Below are 19606 nucleotides of genomic sequence, written 5' to 3'. Positions count from 1 at the left end.
AAAATACAGTATAAATTCCTCACCATTACACCCACATTGATCGGAGGGGCAAACAGGGTGCACAGTGTTTTCACTGCTGTTTATCTGAGAGCACAACATCTATTTGCAACTTAAGATTTTTATTTTCTGTACTTAAAAACAACATTTATTGATTGCTTTGCTGTACAAATATGTACACTACAACACCCACAATAAATGAAATACAGGTTTATATTATACCTATAGTATTAATTTCAGACATGATACAGTCTTGTAACTTTTCTAACATGCTATAATTGTTCCCATGTATGTGTAATCTGTATATTTATGATATACAGTAAGAACAGTGTAAATTGCAGGTTTTATCCAGTAGCTGCACACTATTTGTATATTCATCAGTTAGTTAAATGTACAACTAAAATTAAGTCTAGAAAGTTTTTTTACACATACTGTGTAATATAATCATTTCACCAGTTATCTACATGTTTTGAAATCTAAAAGTCTTAAAACTGAGAGTTCACCTCCTCTGTCTCTTCACATGGTTGATTAGTGCTGATAAAATTTCAAAACTGTTTGGTCCCCAATCTGAAAATAAAGTTGTTTCATTTACTGTACATATCTGACATGATACTAGAATTGATGATTTCCTGCACTATCGGTGACATATTGCACATCTAAACAATATCTACATAGACTACTAGTGTTCTGTATTATTTGAGGCATGGTTAGTGTAGGGTTAAATTAAGGCATAATGGTGTCTGAATGGATCGTTTAAGACTGGCCTGTAGGCTGCAGAGTCACAGGGTCAAGGCACTTCTGTATTGAAGGTACTGCAACGGTCCGGGATCAGTGATTTAGGTTTCTTTGTCTTCTGAGATAGAATCAAACCAAATGGGGAAAAATATCCATTAATGTTTGCAAAATACTAAACTGACTTCAAAATGTATTTTTGTGATTATGAAAAATAAATAAATCAGTATTGTCATTATTTACTCAAATAATGTGACTTACCTTTCACTGGCGGTGCAGGTAAGCGCCTCCTCAGTTGTCTTGATGAGTCCAGGGTGACTGGCTGTGAAAAACATTTAATCTTTTTTTTTTGTGTACAAGGTGTTTGACATAAAGCTCTGTTAGTTACACTGAAGTGTAATAATAATGTATACAGGTACTGTACCATAACTGGAATGGTCCTGGTCTTAGTGACGTGTGACTGTGTGTCCACATTGAGGCCTGCACTCTTCAATGCAGCAATTCTTGCAGAGATGTCACAAATCTACAGCAGCAGCAACACAAACAAGTAATACAGTGTAAATTTTGACCATTGATTGCAGGGATGACAGATAATTCATACATTCATTAAAACTTAGATAATAAACCCCAATTTTTTTTTGGTGACCTCCTGACCTCTCCTCTAGCACCCCCCTTCAGTCCAAAATGTCCACTGACAAATTGGCATTTCATTTACCAAGCACATTTAAACACTTCAGAGTAGAAACCCTTTTCAACATGGAACATTCCTCTTGAACCATCTGAAAAAAATCACCATCACACAGCTCTCAAACCTGGGTAAGTATTCATGTGTAATTATAAGCAGTAGAAAAATTTTAGAATCTCCTAATATTCCACCTACATCTCTAACCATTGGTGCATGTTCAGCTTCGACCCACCTGTAGTTCAGACTGCTGGACCTTGGCAGCTGCTGATGCCACCTGCTCCTCCAGGAAGGACAGCTCCATATCGGATGTGGAGCTGCAGATTCCCCTGGCACACTCCTCGAGGTCACTCAGCTCCGCCTCCAGACTGTACACCGAGCCAGCCGCCACGTACACCTGCAGCATGTCCAGTACAACACAGGGTTCACTTCAAAATCAGGTATTTTATATTTGCAAACAAGACTAATTGTGATTATCAAACCTGTTTTTACAACTTGTTGCTTGCAACCCTAATAACTACTGAAACGCTTTACTCTTTTGTTTTACTCTTCAAATATTCATTATTCATTATATATTTTGCAAGCAGACCCCCAAAGTGGAAATATGAACCTGGAAATGTGTATAATATGATCCTTTGAACACTAACTATCATTTTAAAATGAGTTAATGTGACGTGTGAACCGATTAAGCGTTTTTTCGTACTGTATAGCAACTACCTAATATACAGTACATGATTAGCGTAAGACAAAGAAAACATTGAATTTAGTCATACTTTTACACAGCTGTTTGTTACCTAGTGCTTCTATGATTGGCTACATACAGATATGTAAGGGTACCTTTAATTGAATTTATCCTGTCAATCCTGTCTTTGGTCCTTGATTAAAACTAATGCACATGTTGTAATCTTAAAATATTTGACTGGACTGTTGTCCACAACAGCACATTGAAAAAACAAGTGCATCAGCTAAAAGTAAGTCAGTCATTTGATAATATTTGAGCAAAAGGTTAAGTATGCAGTAAATAAAATGTAAACTGAAATGAAGCCAAACCTACGTTCTCCTCCAGCCTGGAGAACTGTTGGTCCAGTTTCTTGAGGTCTGTGTTGGGGGGCAGTGAGGTGGAAGAGAGCCGGGTGTTGTCTCCTCCTTCCACTCCCTGCAGCAGCTCCTCGGTGGCATTCAGCACCTTCAGCACCTCTGTGGTGATGCTGCGCAGAGACACTGCCGAATACCTCTACAACACACACACACATACAAAGAGGTCTTTTCTTAAAACTGACTGATACCTTTGTAAAACCTGATATTTTGCAGTGTGATATAGAAGAACATTTAATTTTTCACATTTTAAGGTTGAAAAAAAAAAATCTAGGATTAAACTGTCCTCTCAGTTTCTCTGACTGATGAAAAAACTTTCTATTTCATCTCCTACTCGCCTGTGTACAGGATGTGTATCAGACAACTCTAAATAAGCACCAATTCTTAGCAGCATGGAAAGTCCTGCAGGTACTGATCTTAACACTTCAGTTAAACTCAGATGGATGAAGTTTTGTTACGTGGATTACAAGCAGGATGAGCCACACTTAATAAAAGGGAAGACTCTAGAATATACACCCACTTTAAATCAAGTAAAAACAAAAACATTACTGAAAAAACTAACAAGAAATGATTTTCAGAGTTTGGAGGAGGAGGAGCCTCTATCATATCTGAAGTGAACAACATAATTGGCTGACGCACGATACATTAATGGAAGGCCAACATCTGTGCGACACAAATACATGAACAACAGCAGGATATTGAGAATAAAAACTTAGATAAGAAGTTGCATGAAAGCAAGGTGAGAAGAAAAGATGCAAAAAAAGTTCAGCTGCGTCTTGATTGGCAATAACCATTAATCTGCATTATCCACTCTGTTGCCCCCCCCCCCAGCAAAACAAGTTCATTCTCACCTGCTCCAGAAGAGAAGATATAAACTGTACTGTTTTGTAAAGCTCGATTTCACTACCCTACAGCGCACAGAGGAAAGAGAAGAAACAGGGCAGACAGAGTAGTAATAGTTAGATGAGTAGTTAGTTAGTTAGTTGCAGTGCAGTGAATATTTTTGCTGGCAGTGGTTTTAGCAACTCCTACAGGTGTGATCGTGTTGCTGTTAAATAGACTGATGATCATCTAAGTTACTCAAGGAAAGTATCAATAAGAAAATGAGCTGTAGTGCTTACATTTTGAATCTCCTCTGGTGACAGTAAACTCTCCTGTGGAGGAGATGTGCTGCTCTGCTCTGTGTCGTTTGCACTTTTTTCTTTGGTTTCCTCAGATTTTTCATCCACTTCTTTATTTTTGCACTCTCCCTCTGCAGCAACTCCCTGCGTCTCCATCATTTGCCACTCAGTCACCATTTTTCCTCCACCATCGTCTTCTTCCTCATCATCCACTTCTATTCTCTTACATTTCTGTTGGGCCTCATTTGTCTCAAATGCTAAATTTCTTCTTTCTCGTCGATCCATGTCCGTATCTTCTTGCTCATTTTCGTTTCTGCTCGTCACCTCTCCACTCCTGTCTTTCCTGGAAGTGTTTCCTCCAATTTGCTCAGTTGCATTTTCTTCTGGTCTTTCTCTCGCAGCCAACTCTGATGTCACATTGTCACCTTGACTTTGAGGCTCTTTCGCACTTCCTCTCTCCTCTGATGCATCTGCAGTCTGTTCATCAACAACCTTTTCTTTGAAACCACTTTCTCTCCCTATTTTAACACTCGCTTCTGTCTCCGTTTCCTCTAGCTCTCTATTTATTCTCCCATTTCCTTCAGCTTTATTCTTTAATGTTTCTACCTGCATGTCCTCCAAAGTCATCATCAACATGCTGCTGATTATTCTGTCAAATTCTGGGTCTTCCTCTTCACTGTCTGCTGTTGCTTCCCACTTCCCCTGACCCTCCTTGTTAAACTTGTCTTCTCCTTCGTTTTCGTCTGGCCACTTTGCCTCTGGCTGATATCCCTGTTCCTCTCTTGTCTCATTGGAGTCGATTATCTCCTCCGTTTTCTCTGCTTCCATCGCTGATTTCAACTTCATCACTTGTCTTTTCTGTTGAGCTTTTACAGCCTCACATTCACATACTCTCTCTTCGGGTTCTTCTCTCTTCTGTGTTTTACCTAGTTGGACGTCATCTGTCTTAATCTCACCTACCAAAACATTCTCAGCTGTTGCTTTTTCATCACTACTCTCAGTCTTTGTTTCCTCAGTCTCATCTCTCAAATCAAACATTTTCACATCCAACTTTCCAAATGATTCTCTCCTCTCCACGGCTCCTCCCCACACGTCTTCCCTCTCAACGCTGCTTTCAGTTCCTCTTTTAGTTACCTCTTGCTCTCCATCTCCCTCATTCTTTCCGATTCTATCCAGCTCATCCTCAGTGGAAGAAAACTGAGAGGCGCTGACTAGACTGGCCAAATCGCGCAGCTGAGCAGCCTGAACTGCTTTTTCTTCCTGTAACTTCCACAGCGTTTCCTCGTCTATTGCTTCCTCCCCTTCTTTGCCTCTGCCTGCTCTGTCCAACTCATCCTCTGTGGATGAAAACTGGGTGGCACTGACTTGTTTAGCTAATCTGCACACTTTCACAGCCAGCTCCTCATTCCTCCCATCCTCCTCTTCTGTCTTCTTCTCTTCGATGCCAACTCTGTCCAGCTCGTCCTCTGTGGATGAGAACTGTGTAGCTCTGACTTCATTTTCCAGTTGACAGAGTTTATATGTGAGTCCTTCTGTCATTTCCTCCTCCTGCTCTCCGTCTTCCTCTATATTTTCGTCCCATTCTCCTTCACTCTGGCCTGCTTTGTTTAAATCATCATCAGTGGAGGAAAAGTATGTGAGTCTGGACTGTGCGACGAGCCTGTATAATCTGTGTTTCATCTCTTCATCATCTACTTCTAAATCTCTCTCTTCGTCCTCTTTCTCATCCTCCATTCTTACTTCATCCAAGTCGATCTCCATCTTCCACAACCTTTCACCATCTTTGTCCTCACTTCCTTGTCTCCTTTCTTCCCCCGGTCCATCATCACCACAATCTAAGTCTTTGTCAAGTACTTCTTCTTGAGTGGAGGAGTCACAAACTCGGACCGCTAGCTGTTGTAGTTTTAACGTGAGCATCTCGTCCATCTGACTGGCTCCGTGTCCAGCCATGTCACTCTCGAGGTCAAAAGGTTCAGGGGTTGTGGCACCAGAGGTCAAAGTGTCAGGCGTCACGGCATCAGAAATAGGTTGGGATTGGTTGTCTTCTTTGTTTAAATCCTGTGAATACAAGAAGTCCGTTAAAAACATATTTTTGTGGTGAATTAAGCACAATTTCCCCTAATACATTTACCAGTTTATTAGGTACACCTAGCGTAATTTAGTACCTGATTATTTTAGTATTATATTTTATAAGCCAAAACTAGCACCCCAAAATAATTAATTCAAAAACATATAAAGGAGAAAAGAAAAGATCTAAACAACTCTAAGGATCATTCTTTTACTAAAATTATTCTGCCGGGTGAATTACTAATTAATCAGTTAATTGATTAATAAGCTTGTTCTTGTTCCAGTTCTGCATTCCAGTTAACAGCTTTACTAATGTTACTTTGTACATGGAAAAACTCATCCAGGCTTTACATTCATTAACCTTAAAAGGAAATTTAGCATGTTATAGTACCAGTACCACAAGTTCACATTAATGTAAAGCCTACTTGAATATACATCATTATTTTGATTCAATTCTTTTCTGCTGTTAGTATTTGTCACATTAACAGAAGGTCATGATGATGATTTTTTTCTTACCGACACAGACGAAGAAGCTACTTGCTCTTTTTTACTCTTCCTTTTCTTCCGTGATCTCCTGACTTTTCCCACCTCCAGCGCAGCAGCCACACTGCTCTCCTCCTCCTCTCCTGCTCCTTCTACATTAAAGTTCACATCAATGACACTTGTCCTTCCGGATGATGAAGGTCGCCTGATCTCTGCAGGCATATTCCTCTTAAAAAAAGCAAGCAGAGGTTTATTGGGCTTCCAGTTCCCCTCAGAGTCCGAAAACATATCGTCTCTGCTGCCTCGGCGGCCCATTAGAGGCAGCTGGGTCCTGTCCCGAGGGTCCTGCAGGTTGAAGTTAGAGTCTGTCATCTTTCTGTGGATCTCCTGGAGGACAGCACCCCAGGAGCTGTCAGGCTCAGACTTGGTTTCGTTATCAGAGCCCATGCCTTCGTAGGCGGACACCACTCCGGACTCCCTCTCCAAGGCACTAAAGACCAGGCTTTTCCTTCTGGTCAGCAGGCTGGGGCGAGACAGCTGGGCGCTCTGCAGGGCAATCCAGTTCCCGTCTGGGCTCTTCAGCACTGAGGACACACCTCCGCATGCGAGCATGCACACACACAGACATCATGCAGACAAGCAGAGACCATGTGCCAAACAAACACAACAAAAAAGTACAAGCACACACGCAGTAACATAAACAAACAAAAACACAGAAGAGGCAAGTATTAGCTGACAGACTTTTAACCAGAACCAAGAGACGTGACTTTCAGCCGCCTTACACTGGCTCCTTGTATGTTTTAGTATCGATTTTAACTGTCAACAAAATATTATTATTTACTCATGACTAATATGATATAACAGCCAATTTTCCCCCATTGGAAAAATCATTTTATTCCGCACTGTGGCATTATCACATATTGTATATATTCTTTATCAGTTGTTCCAGCTCTTTACTGAATCTATATGATGTTAACATTGAGTGAAACATTCAAGCCCAAGACTGTGGAATAATCATTGTTATTTGGAGAGCACTTTTCAAATCAAAAGTTAATTTAAAAAAAAAAATTAATGTAAAATAAATAAACTTAAGACAATTAAAGGAGAATCTCTCTTTCCAAAGCCTGACGGCCCTGACCACAAACCTCCATCACCTTTAGTTTCAAGCCGAGACTTTGGAACAGAGAACAGACCTTTGCCACATGAAAAATACTCAATTTTAAACACTTTCCTCAAAAATTTTGCCTGACCATTTTTAGTATATTTGAAAATTTGGGGACATCAGCTAGAATTTGAAATAGAGTTATGTGCGTTTTAACAGTGTTTGGCTGCACAGCATGAGTTTACGGTGAGTGATCCAAAGGTGGGCTTCAGAGGTTAAAGCGATAAGCAACAAGATCTTACCAGCGTTGTCCAGCCGGTCTACACTCTTCCAAGCAGAAATAGTTGATCCACCACCCTCCTTCTTAAACGCCTGCAGAGAGTCTTGTATCAGACCTGGAGGGTCATTGTCCAACAGTGAAGAGGCAGAGTGTGACCTCTGAGTAGAGACAAATTACAAGCGTTAAAGGTTGAACACAAGAATGACACTTGTCTAGTGTATCTGCAGTCGTTCTGTGGGAACACTGGATGTCAGGAATAAAATAGAAATTAAATCTAAAAGCGTTGTGGTTGTATACCTCCACCAACCAGCCAGGTTGCAGGAAATATGGTCATAATCTACCCTTCAAAAGTTGACCTTTGACCATTTGGATATAAATTGTCATCTCTTCATCATTTTATCCTGTTGGACATTCATGTTAAATTGAGTCACAATTACCATATGACTTTATGAGTTACAGCCAAAATGTGTTTTCAAGGTCACAGTGACCTTAGCCTTGGTGCACCAAATTTGAGGAGACATAAGAGCACGGCGTGTTTAACTGTTTGACCAGCAGAGGTCAGCATGTGTCACCGTGCACATGAGAGGATTTGTAATGAAGCAACACACATGCAGGAAAACACAGACAGCTGTAACTTAAAGTGGCTGTGACTGTGACATGTTCTTTTCTTTACCCAGAGGCCTGGTTGGTGTTTGAGGGAGCTCGAGGCTTGATCACAGGTGGGCTGAGGATGGCGGGGGTCAGCGTTTTGTTCAAGGGGCCAGTCCTGGTCGCACTCTGTCCTCATCTCAGCCAAAGTCTTCCTCCTACTGACGATCTTACATACACAGACACATGATTAGTAATGCATATAGCCCTGATCCCACATCAAAACATAAAAAAATCTGCTGGTTCTCCTTATTCAGTGTAAATTCATTGATTTGTTAATTATTTGAACACACTGTAGCAAAACAGCTCTGGAAACCCCATTTGATTACTTACATTTGAGTGTTAGGCAATGGCTTTTCACACACAGTAAATCAAACTAATTACACACTATAAAACATCTGTTACTATACAAAGTGAGAATGGCGTCCATCACTGAAATCTATTATTTTTTCTTACTTTTTGCACAATAGTTTTGGCCAGTTCCGCAATGAGCTCTCCTCTGTGCTCCCGCAGATAGTGTGCCTCATTCTGCTTCTCCTGGTAAACAAACAAACACACAAATACGAGACCTATTCAGAACCACACACACTATCAGCTTACTTCTCTAAATAAACATATTTGCTGTACTCAGATATATACTTATATTATATTAGTGACAAGTAAATTTTTTCTAACATATACTACAAGTGTCTGCAGAATCAGAAATGTACTATGGGATTTTACAGATAGCATTTCTGATGTGATAAAAAATTTTAAATATAGAAATTAATTTATAGACACCCATGATGCTTCTTTAGCCACCTCTGAAAATGTGGGATATGGAGCTGAGATTAATTGCAATTGATATAAAAATGGCTAATTAGGTACTGTGTTGTTAATGTTGATTTAAGATATGGTGTCAAACAATGAATGGATTATGAGACGATGGGCCCCAAAGAGACACAAAACTTCGTAGTTGTTTTGTGTCTCTTGTTGTTTTATGTCTGTTTGTAGTTGCTATGTCTTTGTGGTCCATTTGTGTCAATTTGTAATCATTATGAGTCACTTGGTTGTTGCTAAGTGTCTCTTTGTAGTCATATTTTGTCTCTGTGTAGCTGTTTTGTGTCTCCTTGTAGCTGTTTCGCCACTCTTGCTGGGCAGACTGCGTCTCTGTGTAGTTATTTTGGGTCTCTTTGGAGTCATTTTGTGACAGTGGCCATTTTGTGTCCCTTTGTGCTGGTTTATCCTCATTTTGCTGCTCCTTGTAATTATTGTGCATCTCTGCAGTCGCTTCCCATGTCTTTGTAGTTTTTGTGCATTTTTTTTTAAGCAATTTGTGTCTGTCTTTAAACAAAAGGTTTGTGCACATGCGACAGAACCACATGTTCTGAAAAATAACTACTTCATGTTCAGTATAATAGACCTATTATTGTTGTCATTTTGCATTTATGTTGGCCTAACAATGGAACTTTCATTGTCTTATATTGTCGTATTAAACTGTCTTTTGGGAGGCAGGATAATCATCATTATTATTTTTTACATAATCTGACTCAAAGAGAAAAATATGAGATGTCAGATTAAGGAGAAATTTGAAAAGAAAATTGCGGAGGATTTATTACAGAACACTAATAACAATATAACATACTGCAGCATCTACAATACAATCTGAAAAATAACTGTAAGTAGCTTGTTTTTGTAACACAAAGTGTAAGACACTGTGTTCAGATAAATGGCTATATTTATAATAACAGACTATTGATAAATCACGAGCAACATCAATCACCTGATTGGCCGTGTCGAACTCTGCCTTGGAAATGGCCTCGTCTACGGCCTCCTCTGCCACCCGCAAGGCCACAGTGAGCGTCTCGGCCATGCTGTGCGCTGAACACAAAGAAATACAATAATCACTTGTTCTGTCATTAACTGAAATATGCTCGCAGTGGAACTGAAATTAAAGCAAAATCATGATTCACCCGTTGCAGTTACGTAAAACAGGAGCAAGTACTTGCATCCTTTTCAGTTTCATTTTGTTTTCTAGCCCTGCATCACTAATCTCTTTTTGCCTCATTGGTGTTACGGAGCCACCACAGACAGAGGCATGACCATCAGGCTGCTGCAGCTGTTCATTCATGTTTGCTGTCAATCATCCTGTTAGTGCAGTGAACTGAGAGAATGAGGAGAAAGTGAGGGCACAGTGGGACACACAGGACAGCACCCTTGAGGTGTCAGGTTCCCTGTGTGGCAAATAGTTTCTAGTAATTTAATTCGATTCGATTCGATTTAATATAAACTGGCACAAAAGGTCCGTCAAACATTTTTATCTCTTTATCACTGAATCTTGAGGCCGCTGACTTGTAGGGGGGGCCTGTGTCAAAATCTAGTTTTGATGCAACGGTTTCACATTTTGGGGAGTGACATGAGAAGATTGATAAGACCCTCATATCTGCCCATTCAATATGAAGATGGATGCAGCATATGGTTAGCTTAGCTTAGTTTAGGATAAACACTGGAAACGGGTAAACTGTTAATTTGGCTCCGTCTAACTTAAAAGTTTTTCTTTTGTGTCACGAGAAAATGTCTTTGTCATATGTTTAATATTTCACAACATTTTGTAATCCCATGTGGTATGTGCCAAATGGAAATAAAATCTAACTGAGCTAAAAAATAATCTGCATAAGACTGTATTAATGTCACACATGTCCAATGGTGACTTTAATAATAGCTGCAGCAAAAAACTGAAAACATTATAAAGCATGTTTGCACCTTCACTTTGTCTGTAGAAGGTTGAGTCGCTCTCACAGACGCTGCCCTCATTGCAGACGCTCTCCTCGTAGGCGCTGCCTTCTGTACACAAACACAAACACACACACACACACACACACACACACACACACAAAAAACAGACAGACAGATGTTCACTTGGATGTGAAAAGGCAGATACAGTACGTTCCCATGGCATTAACCTGATATCCTGAAACTGGATCAGGGTGAATTTTTAAATTAGAAGATTAAGCAAAAGAGATGAATGAATAAACAGAAATAAAGAAGATGTACCTCTTGTGTTTCATTTGCTCAGTGTGACTGAGCAAATGAAATCTTTTTCAGTCTTTTATAAAGTGTGTCACAGATGGCATCAATTTCATGCATCAACTATTTACTCTATATATTCCACACTAATAATAAATGTCATAGCAATGATCACAATCTTTTTTTTTTTTTTTTGAGAAAATCTGCCCGGCAGTATCTCTGCCTTTTAATATGTGTTAAATTTTAAATACAAGTTGATTTTAGAATTTGTGATTGGGCAGCAGAGAGCTCAGTCATACTGTAGACTGTTTCCCCTTCCAACTCTGAGCCTTGAGCTCTTTTCACGTCATGTAAATATTCATGCAACAATGCAGCCATTTGTGGTTATATAAGTGCATTAGTGCGGCCTCGTGTGTGGCATTACCAGGCGACCTGATCTGTGTGCAGCAGGGGCTGGTTCAGAAGTACAGTAGAGTACACAGGGTCACTTCCAATCATTTTAAGGGGCAAAGAGAGGACTTAAACCAAGTGATATGAACTGTAGATTATTTTGAACATGCAGGGAGCACTGAGAGCACTCTGCTCTGTGTCTTTGAGCCTAATCTATAGGCAGGCATGAGTTCACTGACATGAGTTATCCTGTACATGAAGACAAACTCAGGGTCTTTACTTGTATTTCAGTGGCTGGAGCATGGATTTTTTTTCCTGTGACCTCCTCATGGATGTGTGTGCAGACATCTGTGTTATTACATCTAATGAGTCAGGACAATTTGGCCGCAGCACAGGGACGTGGAAAAGATTTATGAGCAACACAGTTGCCTCTACCACAGCAGCTAAAGGTTACAGTAACCCTGAGGGCACCATGAGACTCTCAGGATGGTGAACTGACAATGGCTTACATGACTATGTATGTCACAGCTCAGATAGAAGCTGCAGCGATAAAAGTTAGAGTCATTCTTGGCAACATTTCGGTTTTAACCAAAGAAAACTGAAAACGTAACTCTTTCACTGGCAAACAAATTGTTAAAAAATGCAATCTCGCAGAGATCAAGAGCATGATAAACTGTATTGTCAGCCCCGTAACACTTTGTCACAGTCAAACTGTAAATCTCTGTATAATGCAATGTGTCACAAACTCTAATGTACTTGTAAAAATAATGCACAAACTCCATTTGTCTAAGCTTTCCAGTATTCCCCCTGGTCCCTGGGTTGTCTCAGTCACTGGTTCCCAACATTTACAGACAAGCAATGCTTACCCACCTCCTCACAGGATGCAAATAGCCATGAGCTATGAGCAGTTCAACCACAGCACCAATTTACACCCACCATTGATTGACCTGTGATCTTTATCTGGGTTAGGAAAAATGTGTGCAAATGTAAGTTTAAATGCTCACAGAATGCATTGCGATCAGATTAGCCAAACCAAAGCTTAAATAAAAATAAAAAAAGAGAATGATAAAAGATTGGCTGTAAATGAATTATATTGATTTATGGTTTAGCATCAGTTCGACTTATGACTCGTGGTTTTTACTATGTGTTCTCTCGCCTCTTTCCACTGCTCCTCGGGGTCACTTTGCTCTTTTGCTTTACTCTTCATAGGAGGATATCTCTGACCACTGTTGAGTCACTGGGCTGTTGGTGGAAAATGCTTCACTGCTACATAAACCTCACACACAATCATGCCTATGCCCACAGCTTTTAGCTCCCAAATGTCAGCTCTATTAATTCTGATGCTATTCATGCAGCTCACATTGTTCTTACGCAAAGTAAAATTAGCATGAGTCAGACTATGCAGATCGGATTTGGCAGCTGAATAAAAACAGCTGAAGCAGTGCAGGTCAGTCACAAACAAATGAGAATGTATGATACAGCATGTGCTAAGAGTGAGCGTGTGAGTGGAAAATGAAAACAGAGCTACCTAAATCAGAATGAGATGCTGAGCGCTGGCCTGATGCCAGCCCACATCAGTCCTCCTCCCACAGGGGTCACATCTCTGCATCATCTGCAACCGGCGACCTCTCCTCCACAAAACATGCATAATTCTCTGAAATCCCTTGTCTATTCAATCAGATCAGAGACTCTGAACCGGGATGCACTCCCCCTGCGCCGTCCCTGACTAGACTTACAGTACATGCTGAAGCATATGCTGCTGGGTGAACACTCTTATTCAAGGCACTGTATAGTACTACCAATACATTTTCAGCACTGCTGCACCAACAAAGCTTTTCTGACTGTCATCTGTGAAATAAAAACATGTTTAAACTGAAACCTCCTGAGGAAAAAAAAACTTTTAAAATTTAGGTACACATTATATTGCCAATCTACTGTTTCTAAAGGACAGGTAAAACAGGGAAAATCCATTGAGTACTTGTGGACACCTGATGAATTTAAGTCCAATATTCATCCTGTTTTGTCTACCAGCCCAAAATCCAAAGACATTTGGTTTACTACCATAAAAGGCCAAGAAAAAACAATCAATCGATATTCCCATTTGAGAAGCTGGAAACAGTAAATGTTTTTCATTTCTGCTTAAACAATTACTTAAGCTATTAATTGATTCCCAAATGACTTTATATTGCATACATGTTCAGAAAGGAATCAATTAACATATCAGTTAACCAACAAGATGTTTCAGCTCTATTCAAGTTGAAACAAAATGTGTGTTCAACGGCACTGATGAAGTTTACATATGCATCTACCATATGTACACAAGGTTTATTGTATAATAAAACCAAAATAAAGCAGGACCGGGTCGTCACTCCTTGCTGAGTGATGATATGGAGGAAGCAAACAAACATTAATACACTTGAGTCTGGCAGCAGCCGGAGTAATCTGCTGAAGTTATGCGAGATGAAAGCCAAGCAAGAGCTTAATCCTGTTTCACCCTCCTCCTAACTTCCTGTCCTCCACTGCTTTGAGATACAAACAGCAAAAATCTGACAAATTCAAAACAAAATCAAACTCATGAAGTTGAGTAGACACAAAGTCTCTTATACAAACACATCATTTCTCATGAGAGTAAATTCTCCTGACAGTAATCTGTTCACAGCATTCATTATAGGATTAGGCTTTAAGAAAATATATGAACTGATTGAATGATACTCTGAAGCTTAATTATTTGTGGGTTGTTTTCTGTTTCTGTTCTGTACAGGTTTACATAAAATTTTACTTTAACCATTGGACTAAAATAATAAAATGAATTACAATAGGTTTCAGCAGCAACATTTATGAACAGAGTAGTTTACCAGTCAGCTCTGAAAGCGCACTGTGCTCTGCCAAGTGCTTCCTGTAGAGAGTCTTCAGCACTTTGGCGCTGCCAAATCTCTTGAAGCGCTTCTTCACATTAGTGTAGAACCACTCCAGTGACTGTGTCCTCAACAACCTGAAAGGGACAGAAAGCAAACCTGCAATTTAATTTTCAGTATGTGTTGTATCTTAATACTTTGGCAATACCATTTTAATCTTCATACCAAATCAGCCAGTCCAATGGACCAAGCAATCACCAAATCCATAAAAGAAAATATATACGTTGGATCAGCCCATTAAGGTAAATTCTCTGGAAGCCAATAAGTCAAAAATAATTATGATATTTATATTTTCTATGATTGTTCCTCCTGACACTGGAGAGAGAGACTTTGGAGATGGCAGGTTCAAATCAGTTGGAAAATGCAACGCAGCTGCTGCAGTTTGGCAGTATTACAAAATGACACGTAAGGCCCAGCAAATTTTAATGTAATAATCAAATCTAAAGTGTCATTAAACAAATGGAAATACCATGTCAGAGTTTACCATTCACTGACTGTTGTATTGCCATCCACACAAGCAAGTGAGCAAGCCTGACAGAGATAGCTAAAAAGGAAAGGTAAAAAAAATAACAGAAATCACATCACAAGTGTTAAATGAAACATTTGTTAAAAGGCTCAGTGAAGTGGAACCTTTTTTTGACAGGAGACACTTAAATTCAGGATTTAATGGTTAGATTTTCCCCCTATAAAATTTGCCTCCTGAGATATACAGGGAAATTAATATATAATTTTCATGTACTGGGTAAAATCTCTCTTAGTCTTAAAGTCTTAAAGGTATCAAAAATTACAACATCTGTCATTGTGTTACAAATGTGGCAAAGATTACATTTAAAGCTCCAAATAGGCCGGGGAGGCTTGGGGCTTGGCCCAAGCAAACCAGTGTGGAGTAGAGCAGGTCCCAAGGAGAAGAGAAAGCTAGTCGTGGAACAGGTTCGTAGACAGGAGGAATTATTAAGGGGTGCTAAGGCAGTGGCCCAGGCTAAGCAGGGACAGTGGGTGAATTGGGAAGGTGTGGACAAGAAAAAGCTTAGCTGGAAAGAACTCTGGAGCATGGAGGAAAGTAGTATTAGATTCTTGATAGGGGCAACTTATGATGTACTGCCAACTCCCCAGAACCTAAAACTCTGGGTAAATGGAGACCCACTATGTTCATTGTGTTCAGGTACTGCAACTTTAAAGCACATTCTGTCAGGGTGTAAGGTTAGTCTGTCGCAAGGCAGGTATACGTGGCGACATAACCAGGTTCTAAAAAGCCTAGCTGCAGGAATTGAAGAGTTACGGAGGCAGGCAAACTTAGGAGGACCTAAAACAAAGAAAGGTGCAATCAAGTTTGTTCAAGAGGGAGAGAAAGTTGGTAAGACAACAAGAAGGCAAGGCAGCTTAGAAGGTGCTTGTGATTGGGAAATGCAGGTAGATTTAGGAGGAAAGCTTGTTGTTCCCCAGGAAATAGCCATTACAAAGCTAAGGCCTGATATAGTCTTGTGGTCTAGGAGTAGAATGAAAGTATATTTCATAGAGCTGACTGTTCCGTGGGAGGCCTTAGTTGAAGAAGCATATGAAAGGAAAAAGCTCAGGTATGCAGAGTTAGGGGCAGAAGCAGAGCAGCGAGGATGGAAAGTTAGGATTTGTCCAGTGGAAGTAGGATGTAGAGGATTTGTAGCAAGGTCTGTTGTCTCTTTGGTAAGGGAGTTAGGAGCAAGTGGACAGAGTGTGAGGAAAATTGTAAAGGACATGTCAGATGAGGCAGCAAGATCCAGTCAGTGGATTTGGATGAGAAGGAGTAATGGTAGCTGGGGGCCCAGCAGGGGGAGCACTTAGGATAGACAGACTCTTAGGAGAAGCAAGGAAGAAATCCAGGAAGAGGAAGTGTTTTTAAGTGGGGGTGTGGCCTGTGTGAGCCTCTTTGAGACCATGCGGTTAGTCCAGGTGAGGTGGCCTGTATTGTTTGCTTGTATTGAATTGGTTTGTAGTGTGTCTGTGGCTGCTTAGGTGAGTTTGATTGTTTGTTTGTTTGTTTGTTTGATGTCTTGGAGAGTGGGGGAGTAGGGGGGGGGGTAGAGCACAGCCTAACCCGGCGGGGGAGAGTTTAGCTCAAAAGGCATCTCTCCTTGACTCTACCTCCCTCATTCAAAATGGCCGCCACTTTCTCCAACTGTTTAGGGAAGTTTGTTTGCTGAATCTGCTTAATCTGCTAGTGTGTTTTGTCAGAGTTGATGATGGTGTTGTTTGTGGAAAATAGTCGTGGTGTGAGGAGCAGTGATGGCTGGCATTAGGGGAGTGACTCTGGGACGCCAGTGATCACTGTCTAGCCTCCTGGAGGTGTCGTGGGACCAACTAGACGAAACACTGGTGAAAGGAGGTTCCAACCTGATGACCCCAAAGACATGTTAGTTATCACTGCTCATTAGTCTGTATAGCTAAATTAATAGTTATCATAGGACATGTTAAGCTTAGGGAGCTATTCACTGAGTCTGGTCCATTTTCTGTAGCACAAGCTTCTTGTGTTTATCTTAAATTGTGGTCCCTTATTATGATACTACAGGTGACAGTATCATAACAGACACTATGTCAGACAGCGATACACATCACCAACAGATGAATAAGCTGAAAACAACAAATAAACTGCACCAATTTTCACTGGGATTGTCTCATTATACTAAAAACAAAACGGTGGTAACAGCTGTATCAGCATCAAACTTCTTTCCTTTACAAGCCAAAACCCGTCTCCAGCAGTCAAGCAACTCTGTTGTTTTGCTTCCTCTTCTATCAATTCCTTTCTTCTACTGAAGTTAGCATGCTAACCAGCTAGCCACAGCCTGTCCCATCCAGACCTCTTGTGTTGTGAATGCAGTGATAGCTGAAGCTCTTGGTAAGCGGCCATTATCACCACCACCTGCTCCGAGCAAAAAAAAAACATTTCGCGCCTTTAAATCAAAATTGTACATCAGAGAAAACCCGTTTTAAAATGTAATTTAATTTCATGCTACACCATTGTAAATTGCATTTTGTTGCATGTTATATCTTTGAGTCACTACAGATCTTTTGAGCCTTGTTTGGTGCATACAATACATTGCCATTTATTATTAAGTGAAAAGGTACAGTACACTGTCAGAGTGGATTTTGATGTAGATCCAGTTTATGTATAATTAGGATTTATCCTCTCATCTTCATGTTTCCTATTTGAGATTAAAATGAACTAGGATTTAATTGAATGTTTAAGAGTGACAGCTGTAGGATACTGCAGAGATATTAATGTCAGCAAGTTTAATGAGTTGCCATCTGTTCACTGTGTCAGTGAGTTTCCATGTGACGGGAGCTAAGTGAGAGTGAGAGTGTGTACAGTAGGTGTGTTGACAGGCACTGAAGGTGACACAGGAAGTTTTCAAGTGTCACCCATCTTAAGATAAGTCCTGCAGTCTACAGTGTGGTGTCTCCATCATTAAGATGATTGTTAAGATGAAAGTAAACCTTTTATAGAATTTACTTCAGAAGTAACATTTTCTATGATGATACTTGTAGGCTCCTTCCTGTGTGGATTTTGTATGTTCTCCTCATGTCTGCATGGATTTCCTCAATCCCATCATCAGACAAGAATGCTGAATGCTTAAATGTCTCTGCAAAACCCCAGATTACGCTCAACAACAACATCTAATGCCAAAATTCTCTCTCTGCAAGTTAATATCCGTGTATGTTGAGTACAGTGTGGTTAAAATCCACTGATTTAGCATTGCACTCCTACAGCTTTTTCAGATGTACCCACAATGCAACTCGACCGCTGACAGTTTTGTTGGAGATTCAGGTGTATTATGCTAGTGGTGGGTAATGTAGCCTTCAGCTGCTATCGAAGTCTGGTAAACTCAATTCTTTCTAAACTAACACCCGAAGGTTTTTTTTTTTTTGTCTTTTTTTTTTAACTTGTGGTCTTCAGCCCCAACTAATGCTGACTCAAGTGATATCACTTGAGGTAATTTATCAGATTTCACACATATTGTTGATTTTAGTAGAAAACCTAAACTCATCACATATTTGCAAATACTCATAAAGGTTTTGAAATGAAAACAAAAAATATTCTTAATTCACAAACAAACATGTCACCCCTCTGCTGGAAAATGTTTTCTCCTGCACATGAAAGGCACAGTCCATCTGTGAAACTAAAGTCTTTATCAAAGAAATGAAGAAGTACTTTTTTTTTTTTTAACCACCATAACCAAGTGACATGCTTCCTTTCTGTCTTGTTGTCAGGATGAATATAAATATTCTAGCCAGTGGTAGACTTTATCCCACACAGTATCTTGGTGACTGTTTTTGCGAATTAAGTGCTAAATCCATCTCTCCCCCAGCAGAGTAAGACCTTAATAACCTTTGGCGTCACTATCAGACTCTCATCCTTAACTTAGCCTCCCTGTATTTGGCGTGCACACACATGCACGCACGTGCACGTGCACACACACACACACACACACACACACACACACACAGAATCACCGCACTACCACCACTATTACCACCAGCAACCTTACCTGCTCTTCTGGCAGACGGAGCAGAGCCAGGCTTTGTCCCGCTTGCTGTAGACCCGGCATGCCTTGCAGACGTTGTAGCAGCAGTCCTGGCACTGGCGCCTGGGGTTGAGCAGGAAGGTGAAGGGCAAGCAGCAACGAATACAGCAGCGCTGGTTGAAACAACTCTGCCGTGACAGCAGGAGGCAGCGACTGCCCTCCTCATCCAGCTCCTGCTTCAGTTCACTGTAGGGAATAGAGGGAGGGAGGGAAGAGAGGGAGGGAGAAGGGATGGTTAGAGGGACAAAGATAGTGAAACCAGAAAGAATCTGTAAAATAGAGAATATTTAAGTACGGGAAGACACGGATAAATCAACAGTCGTGGGTTTACTATGTCAAATAGGATGATCATCACAACGAGGACATGGCGTGCACATAAACACACAAACAGTCACATAAATCCTCTGCTTCCTTTTAATGAAGATGGATCAGAAATTAAAGTGGTTTTACCACGGGGGGGTGAAACGGGTTATCAAAAGAGGAACAATCATTCATAAATGCCTGATGTAACATCGACTCGACATCAGCAGCA

At 40.4% G+C, this 19606-nt stretch overlaps 1 protein-coding gene across 4 annotated transcripts in view; it reads right to left on the bottom strand.

Annotated features, from left to right (window-relative positions):
- Positions 1-102: 102 nt before the first annotated feature.
- Positions 103-19606, bottom strand: part of LOC130178994 (rab effector MyRIP-like) — a 28834-nt gene continuing 9330 nt past the window's right edge. The window contains exons 3-17 of one of the 4 annotated variants that reach the window (XM_056391681.1): positions 19039-19260; positions 14459-14595; positions 10950-11030; positions 9970-10067; positions 8664-8744; positions 8233-8376; positions 7582-7717; positions 6211-6773; positions 3628-5685; positions 3358-3414; positions 2466-2645; positions 1647-1808; positions 1154-1252; positions 991-1051; positions 103-850 (exon numbers count right to left, since the gene is read on the bottom strand). In XM_056391681.1, coding sequence (XP_056247656.1) covers positions 834-850; positions 991-1051; positions 1154-1252; positions 1647-1808; positions 2466-2645; positions 3358-3414; positions 3628-5685; positions 6211-6773; positions 7582-7717; positions 8233-8376; positions 8664-8744; positions 9970-10067; positions 10950-11030; positions 14459-14595; positions 19039-19260 — 4096 coding nt within the window. In that variant the 3' untranslated portion in view covers positions 103-833. The remainder of the gene's footprint in view (positions 851-990; positions 1052-1153; positions 1253-1646; positions 1809-2465; positions 2646-3357; positions 3415-3627; positions 5686-6210; positions 6774-7581; positions 7718-8232; positions 8377-8663; positions 8745-9969; positions 10068-10949; positions 11031-14458; positions 14596-19038; positions 19261-19606) is intronic. The other 3 variants (XM_056391683.1, XM_056391684.1, XM_056391685.1) reach the window with 3 other exon arrangements.

The sequence above is a fragment of the Seriola aureovittata genome, chromosome 12, assembly GCF_021018895.1.
Source record: "Seriola aureovittata isolate HTS-2021-v1 ecotype China chromosome 12, ASM2101889v1, whole genome shotgun sequence".
Taxonomy (NCBI): Eukaryota; Metazoa; Chordata; class Actinopteri; order Carangiformes; family Carangidae; genus Seriola; species Seriola aureovittata.
Note: the sequence above shows the minus strand (reverse complement) of the source record. Positions and strands in the feature narration are given on the sequence as shown.